Raw genomic sequence first — 19,392 nt, forward strand, 5'->3', positions numbered from 1 at the left:
GAAGCAGTGGGAGACTGAAATGAAATTTTGTTTTTACCACAATCCATGTGTCATGCTTGTTCAAAATATGGTTACATTTATATTTATGTGAATATAGGAGAAATCTGGCAAGAGAGGCTCCAAACTTAACAATGATTACATTTAGGGGGTGGAATTCTTACTTTGTATATTGGATATGTTACTATAAGCAAGTATTAGTTTTATCATTTTAAACAAAAGATTAAAAATCAGAAGACATACTTTTAAAATAAACCAGTAGTTGGTATTATAATAGAATAATCCACAGGTGAGATTTAGAAGGTCTTGGACTTGGACCTGTCTTCTCTAAGTAGTCGTCTCTGTCTCCCACCTCTGAACACAGACCTTACCCTGATATTTCTTATTCTCCTTTCCATTTCCTTTCGACTATGTATGCTCCTGATTGATCTCTTCTTTTTATGATTACCACACATATTTTAAAATTTCCACCTGCTCACTGCTTCTCGTCATCCTTCTGTAGTCTTTCCCCTGTTACATGGCCATATTTCAAAACTTTTAATGCCACATTTGCCTTGTCTGCATTACTGTCAGTTTCATTTGGTAATTCACTATGCAATAATTTCTTTTACAAAACAGAGAATACTGAAAAGTGTTTATATGTTCTGAATTTCTTTTAGATGGGGAGAATAGTCCAGAAATAAAAAAATCAAACCAGAATATTTCTGATGAAAATAAAACCTGTGACATGCTAATGGAGAGATTAACAGGAGACAGTTTCTGGTATTCCATCTTAGGTGGACTCTGGGATTTTGATTACCGGTTAGAATCTAACCAAGAAAACCAGCAGAGACATTTAGGACAAGTATCTTTCACCCACAAAAAGATCACACAGGAGAGAAGCCTTGAATGTAATAGATTTGGGGAAAACTATAATCTGAACTCAAACCTTGTTATGCATCAGAGAATTCCTTCAATTAAAATACCCGTTAATTCTGACACACAAGGAAATAGCATCAAGCATATTTCAGACTTCACTTACTATCAGGGAAACTATGTAAGAGAGAATCCTTATGAATATAATGAGTGTGGAAAAATCTTCAATCAACATATTCTTCTTACTACTCATATTCATACTGAGGGGAAACCCAGTGAGTGTGGGAAGGCCTTCAGCCAAAACTCATCTCTTACTCAACCTCAGATAGTACTCACAGGAGAGAAGCCCTATAAGTGTGATGAATGTGGGAAAAGATTCAGCCAGAGGATACATCTTATTCAACATCAGAGAATTCACACAGGAGAAAAACCTTTTATATGCAATGAATGCGGGAAAGCCTTCCGTCAACATTCATCCTTTACTCAACATCTGAGAATTCATACTGGAGAGAAGCCCTATAAATGTAATCAGTGTGGTAAAGCCTTTAGCCGTATCACATCCCTTACGGAACATCATAGACTTCATACTGGAGAGAAACCTTATGAATGTAGTTTTTGTGGGAAAGCCTTCAGCCAAAGGACACATCTTAATCAGCATGAGAGAACTCATACAGGAGAGAAACCCTATAAATGTAATGAATGTGAAAAAGCCTTCAGCCAGAGTGCACACCTTAATCAACATAGGAAAATCCATACTCGGAAGAAATTATGTGAATATAATAAATGTGAGAAAACCTTAAGCCACAGTCCTTCACTTACTCCTCAGCACATAACTCAGAATTTTTAGCTTTGTTCTGGCGGGGGTGGGGGTGGGGTAAGGGACTCATATGAATATATAAATGTAGGAAAATTTTGGTCAGACCTTTTCATCCCATGCAATATCATATTATTCATAGTGGGGAGAAAGGTTATAGATAAACTTTTAATGTGTAGAAGCCAAATAAATTTAGACCTTAAACTAGTAGCATATTATATTCCCAGGACAGGTTATAAGTAGTGAAAGTAATTTATTTTATAAACAAGATTATATGAGGAGTCATGTTTTAAAACTTTTCTTAATGACCAGAAATCCTGTAGGCAATAACCTATGATTATTCCCCTCTGATTTTTATAGCATAAAGTTTTTAAATTATGTAAACACTGATTAATCAAGGCAATGATATAGTATAACCAGTCACATAAACTTGAAATCAATAGAAAAGAGCAATATTTCTTAAACTTCAGTCATTTGTATGCATCCTTTACAGATTTTACCATATTCAGTGTTTACTTAATATTTTCCTTTAAAGGGACTCAGAATTTTTAGCCTTGTCCTAGGAAATATTATTTATGGAAATTGTGAGTTCTGTATGCTAATTATATTCTAATTTCCATCAAAATAAATATATAACTTTGAAATTGAAAATATCCATTGGTGTACCACCTAAGTCTTCTGACCATTTTTTGAGAAGCCATGTGAGAGGATATGGCAGTATTATGTTATTTTTTAGGAATCCTTGCATTATTTTCATCAAACGGGTCCTAGGATCTTTAAGAAGTCTTGGAGGAGACTGAGGGTCATATTGATGAACTTTGAAAAGTGATTCAGAGAAGTCTACTTTTCTATCCTATTATTCTAGCTTTAAAGTTCCCTGTAGCAAACATAGATTTTTGAACTAAAATTGTCATTTCTGTTATTACTGCAGATTTGAATAGAGAGGAGGTTTTATTTTATAATGACAGGGGCTTTATAAGAATTCCTACACCTCCCTGCACCACTGTGGAAGACAGAAGTAGGGTACCATAAAAGAGGATGAGTGGTGGTGCCACACTGAGGCTAAGAACCAGGGAAGAGCCTTACTGGCTTATATAAACAACTAAGGAAGTGTTACTAATTGGCTTATTAATTCATTTTATTTATTGAAATATATTTATGTACCACCTTTTTCCAAAAAGAATTTAAGGTGTTTTAATTTGATTTTTATGATTACTGCCTTGTTTGACAGAAATCACTTTTTGATATTACAAAGCATCATAAATATAAACTGTCACAAGCCATGAATAGCTGCAACTAGGAGGCTGCTTCTGTTTCTTGGCTTTCTGTTTTTCTCTTGGTCTTCTCAGGCACGGCTGAAGAAGCCATGAGGCTAAGTAAGAATGCAGTCCCCTTGCTTTCTCACCTTCCTTCTAACATATCTCCCAGCTCAAGACTTGCCATTTTTTTTTTCCCTGTGAAGGACTAGATATCATAGGCCTTAAGTGAAAGCTGGAATGATTTAAATTTTTTTTAAACTTAAAACACTAAAAACCAAGAAAGTAATGAAATGAATTCATTTCACCATGGAAGTTAAACTTTTCAAAGTACATTTATGTCCCATGCATCAGTGGATGAAATAGTTAATAAAACCCCAAGTTACTGTAGTCATGGAGGATTTCTAATAATATTTTGTGTTCAAATATCTGTGAAATGGAGATCCATTGTCAAGACAGATAAGTTCTGGAAGTGTCTTTTCACCAAAAGGATCTACATTGAACATTTATTTACCCTAAGGAGGCAGAGTATAAAGCACTCAGGTTTCAGGAAGAGAGAGTGAGCCAAGGCAAAGTCTCAGATAGCAGAGGTATGTATGAAAAGAATTAATGGTTAATTACAACTGGTGAAGCCTTTGATCAAAGTTTAATTTTGCAACCAGAGGGGGGAAAAAAGCTGAATAATCCACAAAGAGTGCTAAGGGCTTCAATACAAGGCAGTGTATCTCAGCACAGGGGAAGAAGGAGAGCAGTGTGGGATTTTTCAGGAGAGGATCAGCAGAATTTGGACAATTTCAGAAAAGAGGAGTCGGGACTGAAGAAGACCAGTTGGCCATGGATTTTCAGCAATTCTTCATAAATAGGAATTATAAAATTAGAAGCCTATTATATATCCTTAGGGTCATAAATGATTATGCTTATGTTAACTGTACAGTAAACTGTGTCATTCTGGTGCAAATTCGTTCTCATGTCCTTTGTTGTCTTCAACATGTTCCAAGTTACGTGAATCCTAAGTATATTTATTACATCAAAATTCAAGGAAGCCATAGGAGTAGTACTCATTCAGAAACCTGTTGGTATGATTTATTTCTGTCTAGGAGGGCAAGATATTACCCTTTTACATATATTAATTCATTTGGTCCATCCAACCAGGTGTTGTTGCCTTTTTTTTTATGAAAAGAGATACTTCAGCTTAGACATAATAATAAGTGATTTATTATTCAGGGTTTCTTGGACTGAAATGTCACTAGAACATGGATCATGTTACTCTAATCCAGTGGATACAAACAGTGCCTGGAACAGTGTTTTATAGCACTCTGAAAACATTTGATAACTATATTAAAATTAATAAAATGAGAGATTGCTGCTCAACACAAAAATTCATATGACTCTTTCTCTGAACCTCAGAGTATAAAAGGATTACCATGTTGATAGATTCTCTTATGTCCAAAGGGCTTATGGGTTGGAGAAAAATACTCATCTGGATTTTGATTAATGTTCAATTTATTAATTTAAGGAAACAACTGACATTCTTTAAGCAGCCAACATTCCTCTAATTATTCATAGATGTGCAAATAATAAAAACTTAAGAATTTCTAAAATTATATATCCCTACTCTTTTAAACACTGATCAGATTTAAACACATGTAAACATTTCATTAAAATCACAAACCTAGGGCTTCCCTGGTGACACAGTGGTTAAGAATCTGCCTGCCAATGCAGGGGACACGGGTTCGAGCCCTGGTCCGGGAAGATCCCACATGCTGCAGAGCAACTAAGCCTGTGCACCACAACTACTGAGCCTGCACTCTAGAGCCCGTGAGCCACAACTACTGAACCTGCATGCCACAACTACTGAGGCCCACGTGCCTAGAGCCTGTGCTCCATGACAAGAGAAGCCACTGCAATGAGAAGCCTGTGCACCGCAACGAAGAGTAGCCCCTGCTCGCCACAACTAGAGAAAGCCCACGCGCAGCAATGAAGACCCAACATAGCCAAAAATAAATAAATAAAATAAATAAATTTTTTTTTTAATTTCAAATTTTATTAAGTGCCTTAAACACCTTAAGAAACAGGTAAGAGGTACCCAGATTATAAAAATAATTATACTGAAACTAGTTATAAAAATGTTAACTCTGGGCTTCCCTGGTGGTGCAGTGGTTAAGAATCTGCCTGCCAGTGCAAGGGACACAGGTTCGAGCCCTGGTCCGGGAAGATCCCACATGCCGCAGAGCAACTAAGCCTGTGCTCCACAACTACTGAGCCTGCACTCTAGAGCCCATGAGCCACAACTACTGAAGCCTGCATGCCACAACTACTGAAGCCCGCGTGCCACAACTACTGAAGCCCACGTGCCTAGAGCCCATGCTCCGCAACAAGAGATGCCACCACAATGAGAAGCCCACGCACCGCAACAAAGAGTAGCCCCCACTTGCCACAACTAGAGAAAGCCCGCGTGCAGCAGTGAAGACCCAACACAGCCAAAAATAATAAATAAGAGAAATAAATTTATAAAAAAATAAAGTTAAATCCATGGACTTGATGTTTTTATCCTTATTTGAATATTTTCCCAGGGTTCCAATTTTCATATGTTCCTAGGTTTACGTTTTTCTACCAGGTATTATTTGTCTACCTTCCTCAGATTTTAGTAATCTTATTCAACCCAAAATAAGAATAATACTGTAACAGACAAATTAAGTTGAAATTTATGGGTTAGCAACTGTCTGATCTTTAGTTAGGTCATCCATAAAACCTAGTTGCACAGACCAAATATTCTTTGGTCTCGTTTTATAACAAAATATCACTTGTTATGTCATGGGACATTTTAAGACCCTACTTTTATATAGATTGTAAATTTTTGACACTTGAACTTTCCCATAACCATCTGGCCCATTGGCCTGTCATTATGGTATGGTGATCTCGCTGGCTAGCATTATTTAAAGCTTTTATGTGCATCATTAGGATAATTAATGAGGCTATCCAGCTCCTTCCGGAAGAATGCAAGTTTTGTTGTCAGTTTTCCTCTATAGAACATTTGGCTACTTCATCATTTTGCAACATACTGCAACCAACTTTCTGCTTGTTTACTGTATGTAACTGTTAGAGGTGATTAACTGTTGAACCATCTTTCTACTTAGTCTGAGTGACTGTCTGGTTCTTCCTATTTCTTGATATGGTTCAACATTTTCCAGGATTATCTGGCTTGCCCAACACCCCTTTGTTTCTTCTTAACTGATTAAACAGGAACAAATACATATATACACATACATGCATGTATATATACGTATATATGTACATATGCACATACTTAGCAAGAAATATATATATTACTTTTTAAGATCAGTATTGAATTATACATACCATTTACAATCATCCTTTTATGACTGTTATAACACACTTGACTTGAGCATCATTATGAACACTTGGCCTCTTACATAACAAGCAATTTCAATTAACCATTTTTTTAAATGCTCAAATTGTGAGAACTTGGCCAGTGGAAGCTGCATTAAGCTAGCTTCTTTTAACTCTTAGCACTTTATCTGTTATCTGTAAACACGTTCTCATTTTTGGAGGTAAGGTGGTCCAAACCCAATCCAAAATTTTCACTGCTCCAAGATGTGAGTATACTGTCTTTTTTTTTGGCCGCACTCAGCATGTGGGATAACAGTTCCCCAATCAAGGATCGAACCTGCACCCCATGCAGTGGAAGTGTGGACTCTTAACCACTAGACTGCTGGGCAACTCCCAAGATGTGAGAATAGATTCCTCCTCCACCTCCTGCCCAAAGAGTTTTAGATTCTTTTAGTACAGAGTAGTAGAAAAGACCAAAATCTGGGCACTAGGGATGTCCGTGACCATTGAGAGTGAGCAAAAGTCCTGCTGCTACTACAGCCACTGCTATCAGGACACTTTTTAGACTTTATAGAAAAACTTCAAAACTCCACCAAAAGCTATTAGAACTAATAAATGAATTCAGTAAAGTTGCAGGATACAAGATTAATATACAGAAATCATTGCATTTCTATACACTAATGATCTATCAGAAAGAGAAATCAAGAAAAGAATCCCACTTACAATCACATCAAAAAGAATAAAATACATAGGGAATAAATTTAACCAAGGATGTTAAATACCTATACTCTGAAAACTATAAGATACTCATGAAGGAAAGTGAAGATGTTACAGATAAATGGAAAGACGCCCTGTGTTCATGAATTGGAAGAATTCATATTGTTAAAACGTCCATACTACCTGCAGAAAACTATAAGAAGACACTGATGAAAGAAATTAAAGTTGATACAAATAGATGGAGAGATATACCATGTTCTTGGATTGGAAGAACCAACATTGTGAAAATGACTATACTACCAAAAGCCATCTACAGATTCAGTGCAATTCCTGTCAAACTACCACTGGCATTTTTCACAGAACTAGAACAAAAAATTTCACAATTTGTATGGAAACACAAAAGACCCTGAATAGCCAAAGGAATCTTGACAAAGAAAAACGGAGCTGGAGTAATCAGGCTCCCTGACTTCAGACAATGCTACAAAGCTACAGTAATCAAGACAGTATGGTACTGGCAGAAACAAAAACAGAAATATAGATCAATGGAACAGGATAGAAAGCCCAGAGATAAACCCATGCACATATGGTTACCTTATTTTTGATAAAGGAGGAAAGAATATACAGTGGAGAAAAGACAGCCTCTTCAATAAGTGGTGCTGGGAAACTGGACAGCTACATGTAAAAGAATGAAATTAGCAGACTCCCTAACACCATACACAAAAATATACTCAAAATGGATTAAAGACCTAAATGTAAGGCCAAACACAATCAAACTCTTAGAGGAAAACATAGGCAGAACACTCTTTGACGTAAATCACAGCAAGATCCTTTTTGACCCACCTCCTAGAGAAATGGAAATAAAAACAAAAATAAACAAATGGGACCTAATGAAACTTAAAAGCTTTTGCACAGCAAAGGAAACCATAAGACGAAAAGACAACCCTCAGAATGGGAGAAAATATTTGCAAATGAAGTAACTGACAAAGGATTAATCTCCAACATATGCAAGCAGCTCATGCAGCTCAATATCAAAAACACAACCCAATCCAGAAATGGGCAGAAACAGACATTTCTCCAAAGAAGATATACAGATTGCCAACAAACACATGAAAGAATGCTCAACATCATTAATCATTAGAGAAATGCAAATCAAAACTACAATGAGATATCATCTCACACCAGTCAGAATGGCCATCATCAAAAACTCTACAAACAATAAATGCTGGAGAGGGTGTGGAGAAAAGGGAACTCTCTTGCACTGTTAGTGGGAATGTAAATTGATACAGCTACTATGGAGAACAGTATGGAGGTTCCTTAAAAAACTAAAAATAGAACTACCATACGACCCAGCAATCCCACTACTGGGCATATACCCTGAGAAAACCATATGTACCACAATGTTCATTGCAGCTCTATTTACAATAGCCAGGACATGGAAGCAACCTAAGTGTCCATTGACAGATGAATGGATAAAGAAGATGTGGCACATATATACAATGGAATATTAGCCATAAAAAGAAACAAAATTGAGTTATTTGTAGTGAGGTGGATGGACCTAGAGTCATACAGAGTGAAGTAAGTCAGAAAGAGAAAAACAGATACTGTATGCTAACACATATATATGGAATCTAAAAAAAAAAAAAAATCATGAAGAACCTAGGGGCAGGACAGGAATAAAGATGCAGACCTACTAGATTATGGACTTGAGGACACCGGGAGGGGGAAGGGTAAGCTGGGAGAAAGTGAGAGAGTGGCATGTACATATATACACTACCAAATGTAAAATAGATAGCTAGTGGGAAGCAGCCACATAGCACAGGGAGATCGGCTCAGTGCTTTGTGTCCACCTAGAGGGGTGGGATAGGGAGGGTGGGTGGGAGGGAGTCGCAAGAGGGAAGAGATATGGGGATATATGTATATGTATAGCTGATTCACTTTGTTATAAAGCAGAAACTAGTACACCACTGTAAAGCAATTATACTCCAATAAAGATGTTAATAAATAAATAAATAAAATGTCCATACTACCCAAAGCAATCTACAGATTTAATGCAATTCTTGTCAAAATACCCATGACATTTTTCACAGAACTACAACAAATAATTCTAAAATTTGTAGGGAACCCAAAAGACCCTGAATAGCCAAAGCAATCTTGAGAAAAAAGGACAAACCCAGAGATATCAGTCTCTCTGACTCTAGGCTACAAAGCTACAGTATGAAACAGTATGGTCCTGGCACATAAACAGACATACTGACAAATTGAACAGAATAGAGAGCCCAGAAATAAACCCGCACGGTTATGGTCAATTAATCTATGACAAATGTGGCAAGAATATACAATGGAGAAAAGATGGTTTATTCAAGAAGTGGTGCTGGGAAAACTGGACAGCCACATATAAAAGAATAAAAGTAGATCATTTTCTCACACCATGAAAACAAATAAACTGGAAATTATTAAAGACCTAAATGTAAGACCTGAAACCATAAAACACCTAGAAGGAAATATAGGCAGAACACTCTTTGACATAGGTCTTAGAGATATTTTTTTGGATCTGTCTCTTCAGGTAAGCGAAATGAAAGCAAAAATAAACTATGGGACAGAATCAAACTTAAAAGCTTTTGCACAGCATAGGAAACCATCAGCAAAATGAAAAGGCAAGTGTCCATGGACAGATGAATGGGTAAAGAAGATGTGATATATATATACACAATAGAATACTACTCAGCCATAAAAAGAATGAAATATTGCCATTGCAGCAACATGGATGGACCCAGAGATTAACATACTAAGTGAAGTAAGTTAGACAGAGAAAGACAAATGCCATATGATATCACTTATATGTGGAACCTAAAAAAATGATACAAATGAACTTATTTACAAAACAGAAACAGACTCACAGACATAGAAAACAAACCTACAGTTGCTAAAGGGGAAAGAGGGAGAGGAGGGATAAATTAGCACTTTGGGATTAACATATACACACTAGTATATATAAAATAGGTAATCAACAAGGACCTACTGTATAGCACAGGGAACTCTACTCAATATCTTGTAATAACCTATAATTTAAAAGAATGTGAAAAAGAATCTGAATCACGTTGCTGTACACCAGAAACTAACAGACATTGTAAATCAACTATACTTCAATTTAAAAAATTCGACAACACATTAAAAGGATCAAAAAACATGATCAAGTGAAATTTATCCCTGGGATGCAAGAATGGCTCAACATACACAAATCAATCAATGTTATATACCACATTAATAGAATGAAAGATAAAAATCATATGATCCTCTCAATGGATGCAGAAAAAAACATTTGACAATCCTGTCATGATTTAAAAAAAAAATCAACAAATTGGGTATAAAAGGATATACTAAAGATATCTGCATTCCTATGTTTATTGTAGCATTATTCACAAAAGCCAAGATATGGAAATAACCTTAGTAGTGTCTGATGAATGAATAAGGAAATGTCATTCATATATATATATATATATATATATATATATATACACAAAATACTATATATATTTTTACATTATATATATGTGTATATATTATATAAATACAAAATGCCATCTCTATATATGTATATACAAAATACCATAGACTGTGTGACTTATAAAAACAGAAATTAATTGCTTACAGTTCTGGAGGCTGGGAAATCCAAGATCAAGGTGCCAAAACATCTGTGTTTAGTAAGGGCCCACTTCCTGGTTCATAGACAGTGCCTTTTTGCTGTGGCCTCACATGGTGGAAGGGAGCAAGGGAGTTTTCTTGGAGTCCTTTTGTAAAAGAGATTGAATCCCATTAATGAGGGCAAAGCCTAATCACTTCTTCAAAGCCCCATCTCCTAATACCTTCACAGTGGAGGTTAGGATTCAAGATAAGAATTTTGGAAGGGCACAAACATTCATACCATAGCAGTGACCGTGAGGAGAAATGGATGAGAAGGATGGGTTGGGGGGCAGGGGGTGGAGGGAGAGAGAGAGGGAGATTGAATATGAGAATGAATAATGTGTATATGGGTTATGGGTTAGGGGACTGGATGGCTGACCAAGAAGCTTATCAAATGTGGGGATGTTTTACTCCTTTCCAAAAGCATCTGATTCATGTCTTACACCATGGATGATTGCATGTTGTTTTCCATTTTCTAAGTGCCGACTTCTTTATAGGTTAAATTTTTGTGGGTGCAAGCAGCCGACATTGACTCTGGTTGTATAGTCTCTTCAGGACACCTCCCTCAGGATGCAGTAGCTCCAGGATGCAGTAGCTCCAGTCACCTCCCATCTTCCGATCAGAGCACTCAAGATTCATATTCCTGGAAGGTAATTTGATTGGTTCAGCTTGGGCCTCGTGCTAAACAAAGATGGAGGACCTTGATTGGCAGACCCATTGAAGCTACAGACACAGGAATTCACAAAGGCAAATCAAGGTGTTTTTACCACAGCAGACAGGACACTAACGGGTGATAGGACTCAATCGGATCCCCCAAAATGGTATAAAGATTCCCTTAAACTGAGGACATTGAAGATACAGCAGATGCAGAAAAAAAGCCTTTTCAGGGTATCCCTTACCTGACTAAAGGCAGAGCTTTCTTTTTTTTTAAGACAATAGCTATTCTTTTAATATATATTTTTTTAATATTTATTTATTTTGGCTGGGCCGGGTCTTAGTTGAGGCATGTGGACTCCTTAGTTGAAGAAAGTGGGATCTAGTTCCCTGACCAGGGATCGAACCCGGGCCCTCTGCACTGGGAGCAAGGAGTCTTACCCACCGGACCACCAGGGAAGTCCCTAAAGGCAGAGCTTTCTAAGAGTGAAGCTGCCGTAAATCCCCTCTCAGGGGAGATTCCAGCTAGGAAGGAGACCAACAAACCACTGGCACCAGGATGAGAAATTGTACAAACAAACATTATCACAAACTGTTATACTTTCCATTGTTCTCATAAAAGCCCATTTGCCTTTCCTAAAAGTCCACTTGTTTTCCCAGAGGCCCTTTCTCCCTCCTTCCTTCCCCCTATTAAGTTGGTATATAATCTCCTATTTCTAGTTGTCCAGGAGTCTCTTCATCTGCTCCTGCATGCATGTGTAAATAAACCTTGTCTTTTCCCCTGGTAATCTATTATCACTTCATTCACAGCCCCACCATCGACACTCAAACCTGTTAGTAGAGGGAAAGTTTTCCTCCCAATGAGGGTTGGAAAAAATCAGCAGATGTTTTTTCTACCTTCGATGGTGTGAAATGATTTGATTTGCATTTTAAAAAATCATTCTGGGGGGACTTCCCTTGTGGTCCAGTGGTAAAGAGTCCACCTTACAATGCAGGGGACACAAGTTCAATACCTGGTCAGGGAACTAAGATCCCACATGCCATGGGGCAACTAAGCCCACACACCACAACTACTGAGCTCGCGCACCTCAACTACAGCCCACATACCTGAAACTACAGAGCCTGTGTGCACTGGAGCCTGCGTGCCACAACTAGAGAGGAGAAAACCCACACACCACAACTAGAGAGATGCCCGCGCTGCAATGGAAGATCCCGCATGCCTCAGTGAAGATCCAGCGTGCCGCAACTAAGCCCCGACACAGCCAAAAATAAATAAATAAATAATAAATCTTAAAAAAAATCACTCTGGGTATGTCATTGGTTTTATTAACAAGAGAAGTTGTAAGTTTGCTTGTAAAAGAAAGGAATTTAAGTTCATAGCTAGAGGGAAATATGATATCCCAGAAAAGTTTTTGTTCATATGAAATAATGCATATAAAGTTATTACCACTTTCATTGAAAATTAGCTCCCATTTCTGAAATTTCAAACATCTCACACTCTCCCCACCACCATCTCTCCTTTTAAATTCACTTACTAAGCGTGCCCTTGGCCTTAATTCTTTATCTGAATGCACACTTCAATCTAATGACACCACTTTTTTTTTTTAACCCTCCATTAGCTCCCTCCTAGTCTAGCAATTCCCTAACAAGAGCCTAATACGTTCCCAGCCTTCCTTCTAACTGAGAAGGCGTCAGCAGCAGCCCACATGTATATGTACCCACACCAGACTTCTCTCCATCTCACAGATATTGAAAATTAACACCTAAAGTCATACTAGACATAAAAATCTCCCGAACTTTATCTTAAATACAACTGCTGGGGGTGGAAACGCTTAAACATTTCAGTCTCACCATTTGGCAGCGTCCAATGTTTCAACGTTTGATGAATGAATTAAGTTCCTTTGATTTGGAAGGCCTTGTCCAATGCCTGGGAGCTCAACAGAAAAAGAGGGAAACTAAGTGGAACGGATAAAGGAAAGGCCGAATCCCAGCGCTCCAGCCGCCGTGCAGGTATGGAAAGCAGAGGTCAAGGTCTCCAGTTAAGCCGCAGCCCGCGGCTCCTTTTAAGGGGGAGTGGGCGGAGCCCTGACTTTAACCCCGCCCAGGACTGAGGTGACTCGCGGCCAATGAGAGGGCGGTCCGGGGTGGAGCGACCTGCGAGCGACGTGACGCCATCACGCTCCGGTCGGCGCTCCGCAGGGCGTGCGCCGGAACAGTGGACTCTGTAGGTGACCGACGCCGCGCTTCGCAGTAGAAGTGGGGTGGATTTTGGAGACCGAAGCACCGCGTCGTGGGAGCCCTCCAGGCGAGTCGAGTCGAGTCACCCGACCTCGGGGTTTTAGGGGCGAAGGGATCAATCATCCCCAACCTTCCTCAGGCTGGGCGGCATGGACTCACTATTAATTGATCTCGAAAGCAATGCCAAGTCAAGGTCTCCGGTGGAGAGGACACCACGGCCTCGCCGCGTCGGCCTTTCGTGCCCCAAGTAGCCAGGCTGTGAGCGTCTGGGGAGAGGCAGCCCAGCGGGATGGAAAGCAGTAGGGACGCCAGTAAAGGCCAGTGTTTATTAGCGCTGTCGGGCACCTTACAGGTTAAATCTTCAAACCACTCCTGTGAGTAAGCCCTGTTGTTATTCCCATTTTGCAGAGGGGGAAACTGAGGCTTAGAGAGGTTAAAATTACAGCTTTGTAAACAGTATAAAGATGGGAAGTTGAGTAGTTAAGGAAATAATGAAATGTTTAAGCAACTCTAAAGCGGTGATTCCAGAGGGCCAACAAAAGCTGTTTCTGAACTGGGGCAGTTCTAGTGACAAAATTCATTTGGTGAGTCACAGCCATCAGAATATTTAACTTTGGAATTTGTTTACAGGTGACCAAAGCCACACAATGTCAATAGCTCGTTCATCTGTCCATGCCAAATGGGTCGTGGGGAAGGTGATTGGGACAGCAATGCAAAAAACTGCTAAAGTGAGAGTGACCAGACTTGTTCTGGATCCCTATTTATTAAAGGTAAGGAACATCTCTATTTTCAGGTGGCATTGATAAATCACCAACATGTTCTGGGTTCTGAGGAGAAAAACACTCCTCTGTCAGTAAAGGTGCATTGAGCATCTGCTGCACACCAGACATTGTGCTGGTCTGTGGGTGTAACAAATGGTTCACACTCACACTTTAGAGACACATAGAGTTGATTTCAATTCAGTCTGTTAACTGCTGTAGTCATTCTATGTGCAACGTACTGTGGGAGCAGAAGACTCCTCATTCTTCCTTCCCAGGTTGCTGAGGAGAGCATTCTTGATTATATAAGACATATGAGCTGAAGCTTCAAAAGGATTTTATCCAGAGGACCAGTTGGGGGCCAGGAGGAGTTGGGGGAGTCATTCCATGATGAATAGTTTGTGGAAGTTCTTTTAGCCATGTATTTACCTAAAACAAATAGACTGCTAGTTATTTCGGCAGCAAAAATGGGTTTATTCGGGATCAGCAGAGAATTGCAATTCAGGGTCTGCAACATGGTGAGCCACATGCGAGTCTCCCACAAAAGTGGTGCGGTGACCGGGGAGGAGAGTGCTTTTACAGAGGGGAAAGGAAGTTGGGAGGGGATGGTAAACAAAGAGTCCATGACTCTTGACTGGCTGAGTTGTTGCCGGGAAAGAAGAGCATGTCTTTCTTCCTGTTGAGCTCTGCTATCATCACAGGGTGTGAGAGCTTCCCCTTCTGGTCTCCTGACTCTGTTTAATTGAGGTTTCTGTTTATTAATTCCTTACACATGAAAGGGCATGACATTCTAACTGGAGCAGCAAGTGGTTCGGCAATGTTGAGCCCAGAGCTTGGCATTAAGTAGATGCTGTTGTTGAATGAACGTGAGAAGGATTGGAGCTGGAGTATGAAGGGTCTTTTATGTTGTGTTTTGGATTTCATCCTATAAGCAGAGGAGACAGAGATAGTGATGAGGAGTGGAGGTAAGGAAATGGGTAAGGAGGTTATTGCAGATGTCTAGGATGGAAATAGTAAAGAACTGAACAGTCCTGGGAGCAGTGAGGATGGAGTGGAAAAAGATTTCAGGAAAGAAGGGACAGCGTCCTTGATTTGGTAGATGCGCAAGGGAGGGAGGGGGAAGTGCCAAGGCTGTTTCTGCATTCAAGGTTGCGCACACTGGTGGGCACAAATGCTGTTTGTTATCTAGGATCAAAAACACAGGAGCCTTTTCAGGGTCTTGTGATGCTGGGGAGATCCCAGCCGGGAGAAGGACGTTGGATCTCATTGTCCTCCTAGCCCTTCGACTCTCCCTCAAAGCCTCTCAATGAAATGGCTTGATCCCAAAGCAAAAACAAAAACAAGACCACAGGAGCAAGTTGAAGAGTGATGGCATGATCATTGGCCTTAGAATCAGAGGGCCTTAGTTTGAGTACTGGCTGTTGGTTACTAGCCGTGCACATTACTTCACCTCCTTGAGCTTGTTTTTCTCATCTGTTAAATGGGACTACATGCTGTGGCAGGGTTGTCTTGAGGAATAGGTGATGCTAGTTCTCATCTGTGGCTTGTTTGTAATACTTTGAGTGAGGCATGAAGCTAAGTGCTTTATGAACATTATAATGTTTCATTCTCTTGATAACTTTAGAGGCGCAGGCATTGGAGCCTCATTTTATGGTGGGGGAAAAAAACCTGAGCTTGGAGTAGTTAAGTGACTTGTCCCAAATCACACAGCTAGTGGTGAGATAGTGTGTTTTTAGGCTGGAGAGAAGGCTCTACTGGGAAGGAAGAGTTTAAATATTGTAGAAGAGGATGATAATTGATAGAGCAAGGGTACTGCAGGAAATAAGCAGGAGAGCTCCAGACAAGATCAGTTCTAGAAAAGTCATTGCCGTTTTCCAGAAATTAAGCAGCTAATTTTTGTATTGGAAGTCTCCATAAGTATGTTATCTATTTTTTCCCCCAAGTTCCAGCTTGTTTTCTGCGCATTCCTTTTTCAGATTTTGTACTGCATTGCCAGGTCATGGATGGGAACTACTGATTTGTTTCCTCCTTCTCTCAACAGTATTTTAATAAGCGAAAAACCTACTTTGCCCACGATGCTCTCCAGCAGTGCACCGTTGGAGATATTGTGCTTCTCAAAGCTCTACCTGTCCCGAAAACAAAGCACGTGAAGCATGAACTGGCTGAGATAATTTTCAAAGTTGGACAAGTCATAGATCCAGTGACCGGAAAGCGCTGTGCGGGAACCACCTACCTGGAGAGTCCAGTCAGTCCGGAAACCACCCACCTAAGCAAAAACCTGGAAAAACTCGATCTCTCTTCAACACAGTGAAGGAGGATTGGAAAACGGAGCCAAAAGGGAAGGATTTCTAAGTTTGCTTTATGGAAAAATTTTTATAAGTTTCCTCACAAACCGTCCAGTTTCTCTTCTGGTATTTATGAACTAGCTAAAAGTAAATGAAGTAAAGGCCTTGTTATAATTTTTCATAAAGTTTTACAGTCATGTTTCAAATTTCCTTCTCAGCGAACATACTTTCCTGTTACACTAAGTGTGCCTAGCAGTGCGCTGTATTGTTTGTAAGCTCACTGTTTTAGAAGGTGGTTTTTTGTTTTTGTTTTCATTCAAAGGAATCTGGAATTTATCTTAGAACTTTTATTTTGGGAGAAGAAAACCTTTTGGTATCATAAACAGATAAGACCACATTAAGTGTATATTTATTTTTGATACTATATATTTGAAACTAAGTTTTTCTCTGATTTAGCCAATTCCAAATGGAAACAATTAACATGCTGGGGTCAGATTTTATCAGATTAAAGTCTGTATTAATAAGCATGTTGACACGCAGAAAATAAAACTAAAATTCTGTCACTTTTCTCCTGTATCCTAGGCTAGATTAAATAGGAATGAGTTCTTAAAATCTGATACATTGATGAAGTTGTAGAATTTCTCACATGCATTTGAGTTGGAGAGTTTCAGAGTTTTATTGCTGTTCATTGATAAACTGTGATAACTTAGGTTTTGACCTGATGAAACACTGAGCTATATATTTCAGTTTTCTGGCTCCCAGAAGGGACTTGGAGTATATTTCAACCTCAACAAATATGTCAGTAGTTGAGTAATAACCACAGGCACTGCCCCCTCCTCAGGGCTTATAATCTCCTGGGCAGGTATGCACAAGTATCTTCATGACAAACACAGAAACACATGGGTGGGGGAGAAATTGGGGTAACTTTCCAGAAAAAAATTAGAGAATGCTAGAACTGAATCTTAAAGGAAGAGTCTCCAGGTTAGTGCATGAGGCATTTGGAAAGGGCATTCCAGGCAGAGGAAGGGGGTGTAAAGTCCTCGAAGGATGAGAGAAAGGACTGTAACCAAGGGGTTTTGGAAGCGGTGAGCACTGCTGGGACATTGAACAAGCGTGGAACTCAAGTAGAGCAATAGGCAGGAATTGTAAGTGGTGGTGGGTTGTTTAATGTTTTAAAGAGTGATATAACTAGATTCATATTTCTGTAAAGTAATAGCATCTGTGTCAGGAATAGACTGGAATGGGAAGGATTGGAGGTAGGGAGACAGTGACCTGTTCAAAGATTGGTCCTAAGACATAAACTGAGTTGGGCAGGGAAGATGAAAAGAAGATAGATGATGTTCCGAAGTAGAACTCTCAGGGAGGATGAACCGAAGGGAGGCATCTTAGACTGTCTGCCAAGGGGGTGGCTATGCGGTACTGGTTATCCTGGAGGGGAGAGGACACCTGTCCAAGCTATCTCTAAAAGCTCAAATATTTTAAAGGCTTACCTATACTCTAATGTATCATTTTTATCTTAACATAGATACTTTTCCTGAAAATCTTGGTGTAAAAATTATCCTCCAGGAAGATGCCCCATGTTTATCCTATGACACTGTAACCTAAGCCACACACCTGTGAAATAAGAGTATCTCCTTCCCCCCAGTAAAAAGCACTGGGTTAATGGAACTTCAGAGCAAAATGATAGTGGAGAAAAAAGTGCAGAATGAGTGGCCTAATACTAAACACAAAAGCCAGGTCAGCAAAGAAATGCCTTCCAAGTTAACATTTCAGGAAAATAGACTTGAAAGCATTTGTCTCCTGAAATAGAGCTGAGAAATTGGGGAATATGTAAGAAAGTCACACTGACACCCCTGGCTTGAAGAGGCCCTGCCTCCCACAGTGCAGGATGGCAGACATGTCCTTTCCGCCCTGGTGAGAACTCCAGCCTCCCTTTTGCGTCTCTGCAGCCTCTATGGCCTCACGAAGCGTAAGCCAGTTGAGATCAGGAGCTGGCCTGATCAACAGCCTCTGGCCTCCTGTCCCTGTGTGCCTGGCCTCCTTTCCACCAGATGCCTCTCCCTGGTCTGGGGCAGATCCTTGTTTCCCTTCCTCCATCCACAGGATCCACTTCTGTTCTCCCTGGTGGCTCCTTGCCATATTAACATGTTCAAACATTGCCCCAGTCAGAGAAACTGCTGCACCCCTGGAGCCCCCTCCCCCTTCCTTCGCCTCCAAAGATTACCAGCTTCAGAGAACCCCTCAGTCCGCAAGCCCAGTTCCTGCCCCCAGCCCTCCTAGCAGAGACCTCCCAGCTCCCCAGTCCAGAGTGTCGTGGTCTGAACGTGGGTTGGAAAAGAATTTCCAGACACGAGGCAGAATGTAAAGAAGACAATTTATTAGAGGGAAGGGTTGCTGCCAGAACAGCGGGCCGACTTCCTAGTATGGGAGAGCCGAGCAGGAACATGTGCTACTGATCAGTTTTTATAGCAGAAAAACAAAGGACTGGTCCGAGGTGAAAATTTCGTTTACCAATTGGTCGGGGCACATATACCTTCCTTCTCTAGGGTGGGAGTGGGACAGGCCAGATGCCTTTCCTTATTTGGGACAGGTCCTGTTGCCCAGATGGGCGTCGCCCAGGTGGGCTCAGGAATTTTGTAACCATCGCAACATGGTGGGGAGGGCGAGTAAGAGTCCGGGAAGGGGTGCTAAGGGGTGTAACGCTGACACTTTTTCAGGCAGGGTCGTACTTTGCCCTTGAAGCACCTTTGTCCTTGGAGCACCACACAGGATTCGCACTGGCCTTG

The 19,392-nt window shown here is 40.1% G+C and overlaps 3 protein-coding genes across 5 annotated transcripts in view; 2 read left to right on the forward strand and 1 right to left on the reverse strand.

Annotated features, from left to right (window-relative positions):
- The window catches only part of ZNF713 (zinc finger protein 713), a 32,337-nt gene extending 26,352 nt beyond the window's left edge, over positions 1-5,985 (forward strand). For both annotated transcript variants that reach the window (XM_079945700.1, XM_079945699.1), the window contains one exon: positions 657-5,985. In XM_079945700.1, coding sequence (XP_079801826.1) covers positions 657-1,699 — 1,043 coding nt within the window. In that variant the 3' untranslated portion in view covers positions 1,700-5,985. The remainder of the gene's footprint in view (positions 1-656) is intronic.
- Positions 1-13,329, reverse strand: part of SEPTIN14 (septin 14) — an 81,485-nt gene extending 68,156 nt beyond the window's left edge. The window contains exons 1-3 of one of the 2 annotated variants that reach the window (XM_079945701.1): positions 13,177-13,329; positions 11,115-11,314; positions 10,640-10,778 (exon numbers count right to left, since the gene is read on the reverse strand). The gene's annotated coding sequence lies outside the window, so the exon portion shown is untranslated. Of the gene's footprint in view, positions 1-10,639; positions 10,779-11,114; positions 11,655-13,176 lie in introns of those variants that run through there. The other variant, XM_079945702.1, reaches the window with a different exon arrangement.
- A 143-nt stretch (positions 13,330-13,472) lies between these two features.
- Positions 13,473-17,286, forward strand: MRPS17 (mitochondrial ribosomal protein S17). The gene is made up of 3 exons (XM_079945192.1): positions 13,473-13,630; positions 14,194-14,333; positions 16,363-17,286. The coding sequence occupies exons 2-3, from the start codon at positions 14,211-14,213 to the stop codon at positions 16,630-16,632; spliced, it is 393 nt and encodes a 130-aa protein (XP_079801318.1). The 5' UTR covers positions 13,473-13,630; positions 14,194-14,210; the 3' UTR covers positions 16,633-17,286.
- Positions 17,287-19,392: the final 2,106 nt, after the last annotated feature.

This window comes from Stenella coeruleoalba, assembly GCF_951394435.1.
Source record: "Stenella coeruleoalba genome assembly, chromosome: 15".
In the NCBI taxonomy this organism is placed as follows: Eukaryota; Metazoa; Chordata; class Mammalia; order Artiodactyla; family Delphinidae; genus Stenella; species Stenella coeruleoalba.

Excerpts from the sequence above, each read along its gene's own strand:
- MRPS17 (XM_079945192.1), top strand. The coding sequence starts at position 14,211 with ATGTCAATAGCTCGTTCATCTGTCCATGCCAAATGGGTCGTGGGGAAG. Across the intron at positions 14,334-16,362 it reads TGGATCCCTATTTATTAAAG|TATTTTAATAAGCGAAAAAC; the intron begins GTAAGGAACATC and ends TTCTCTCAACAG.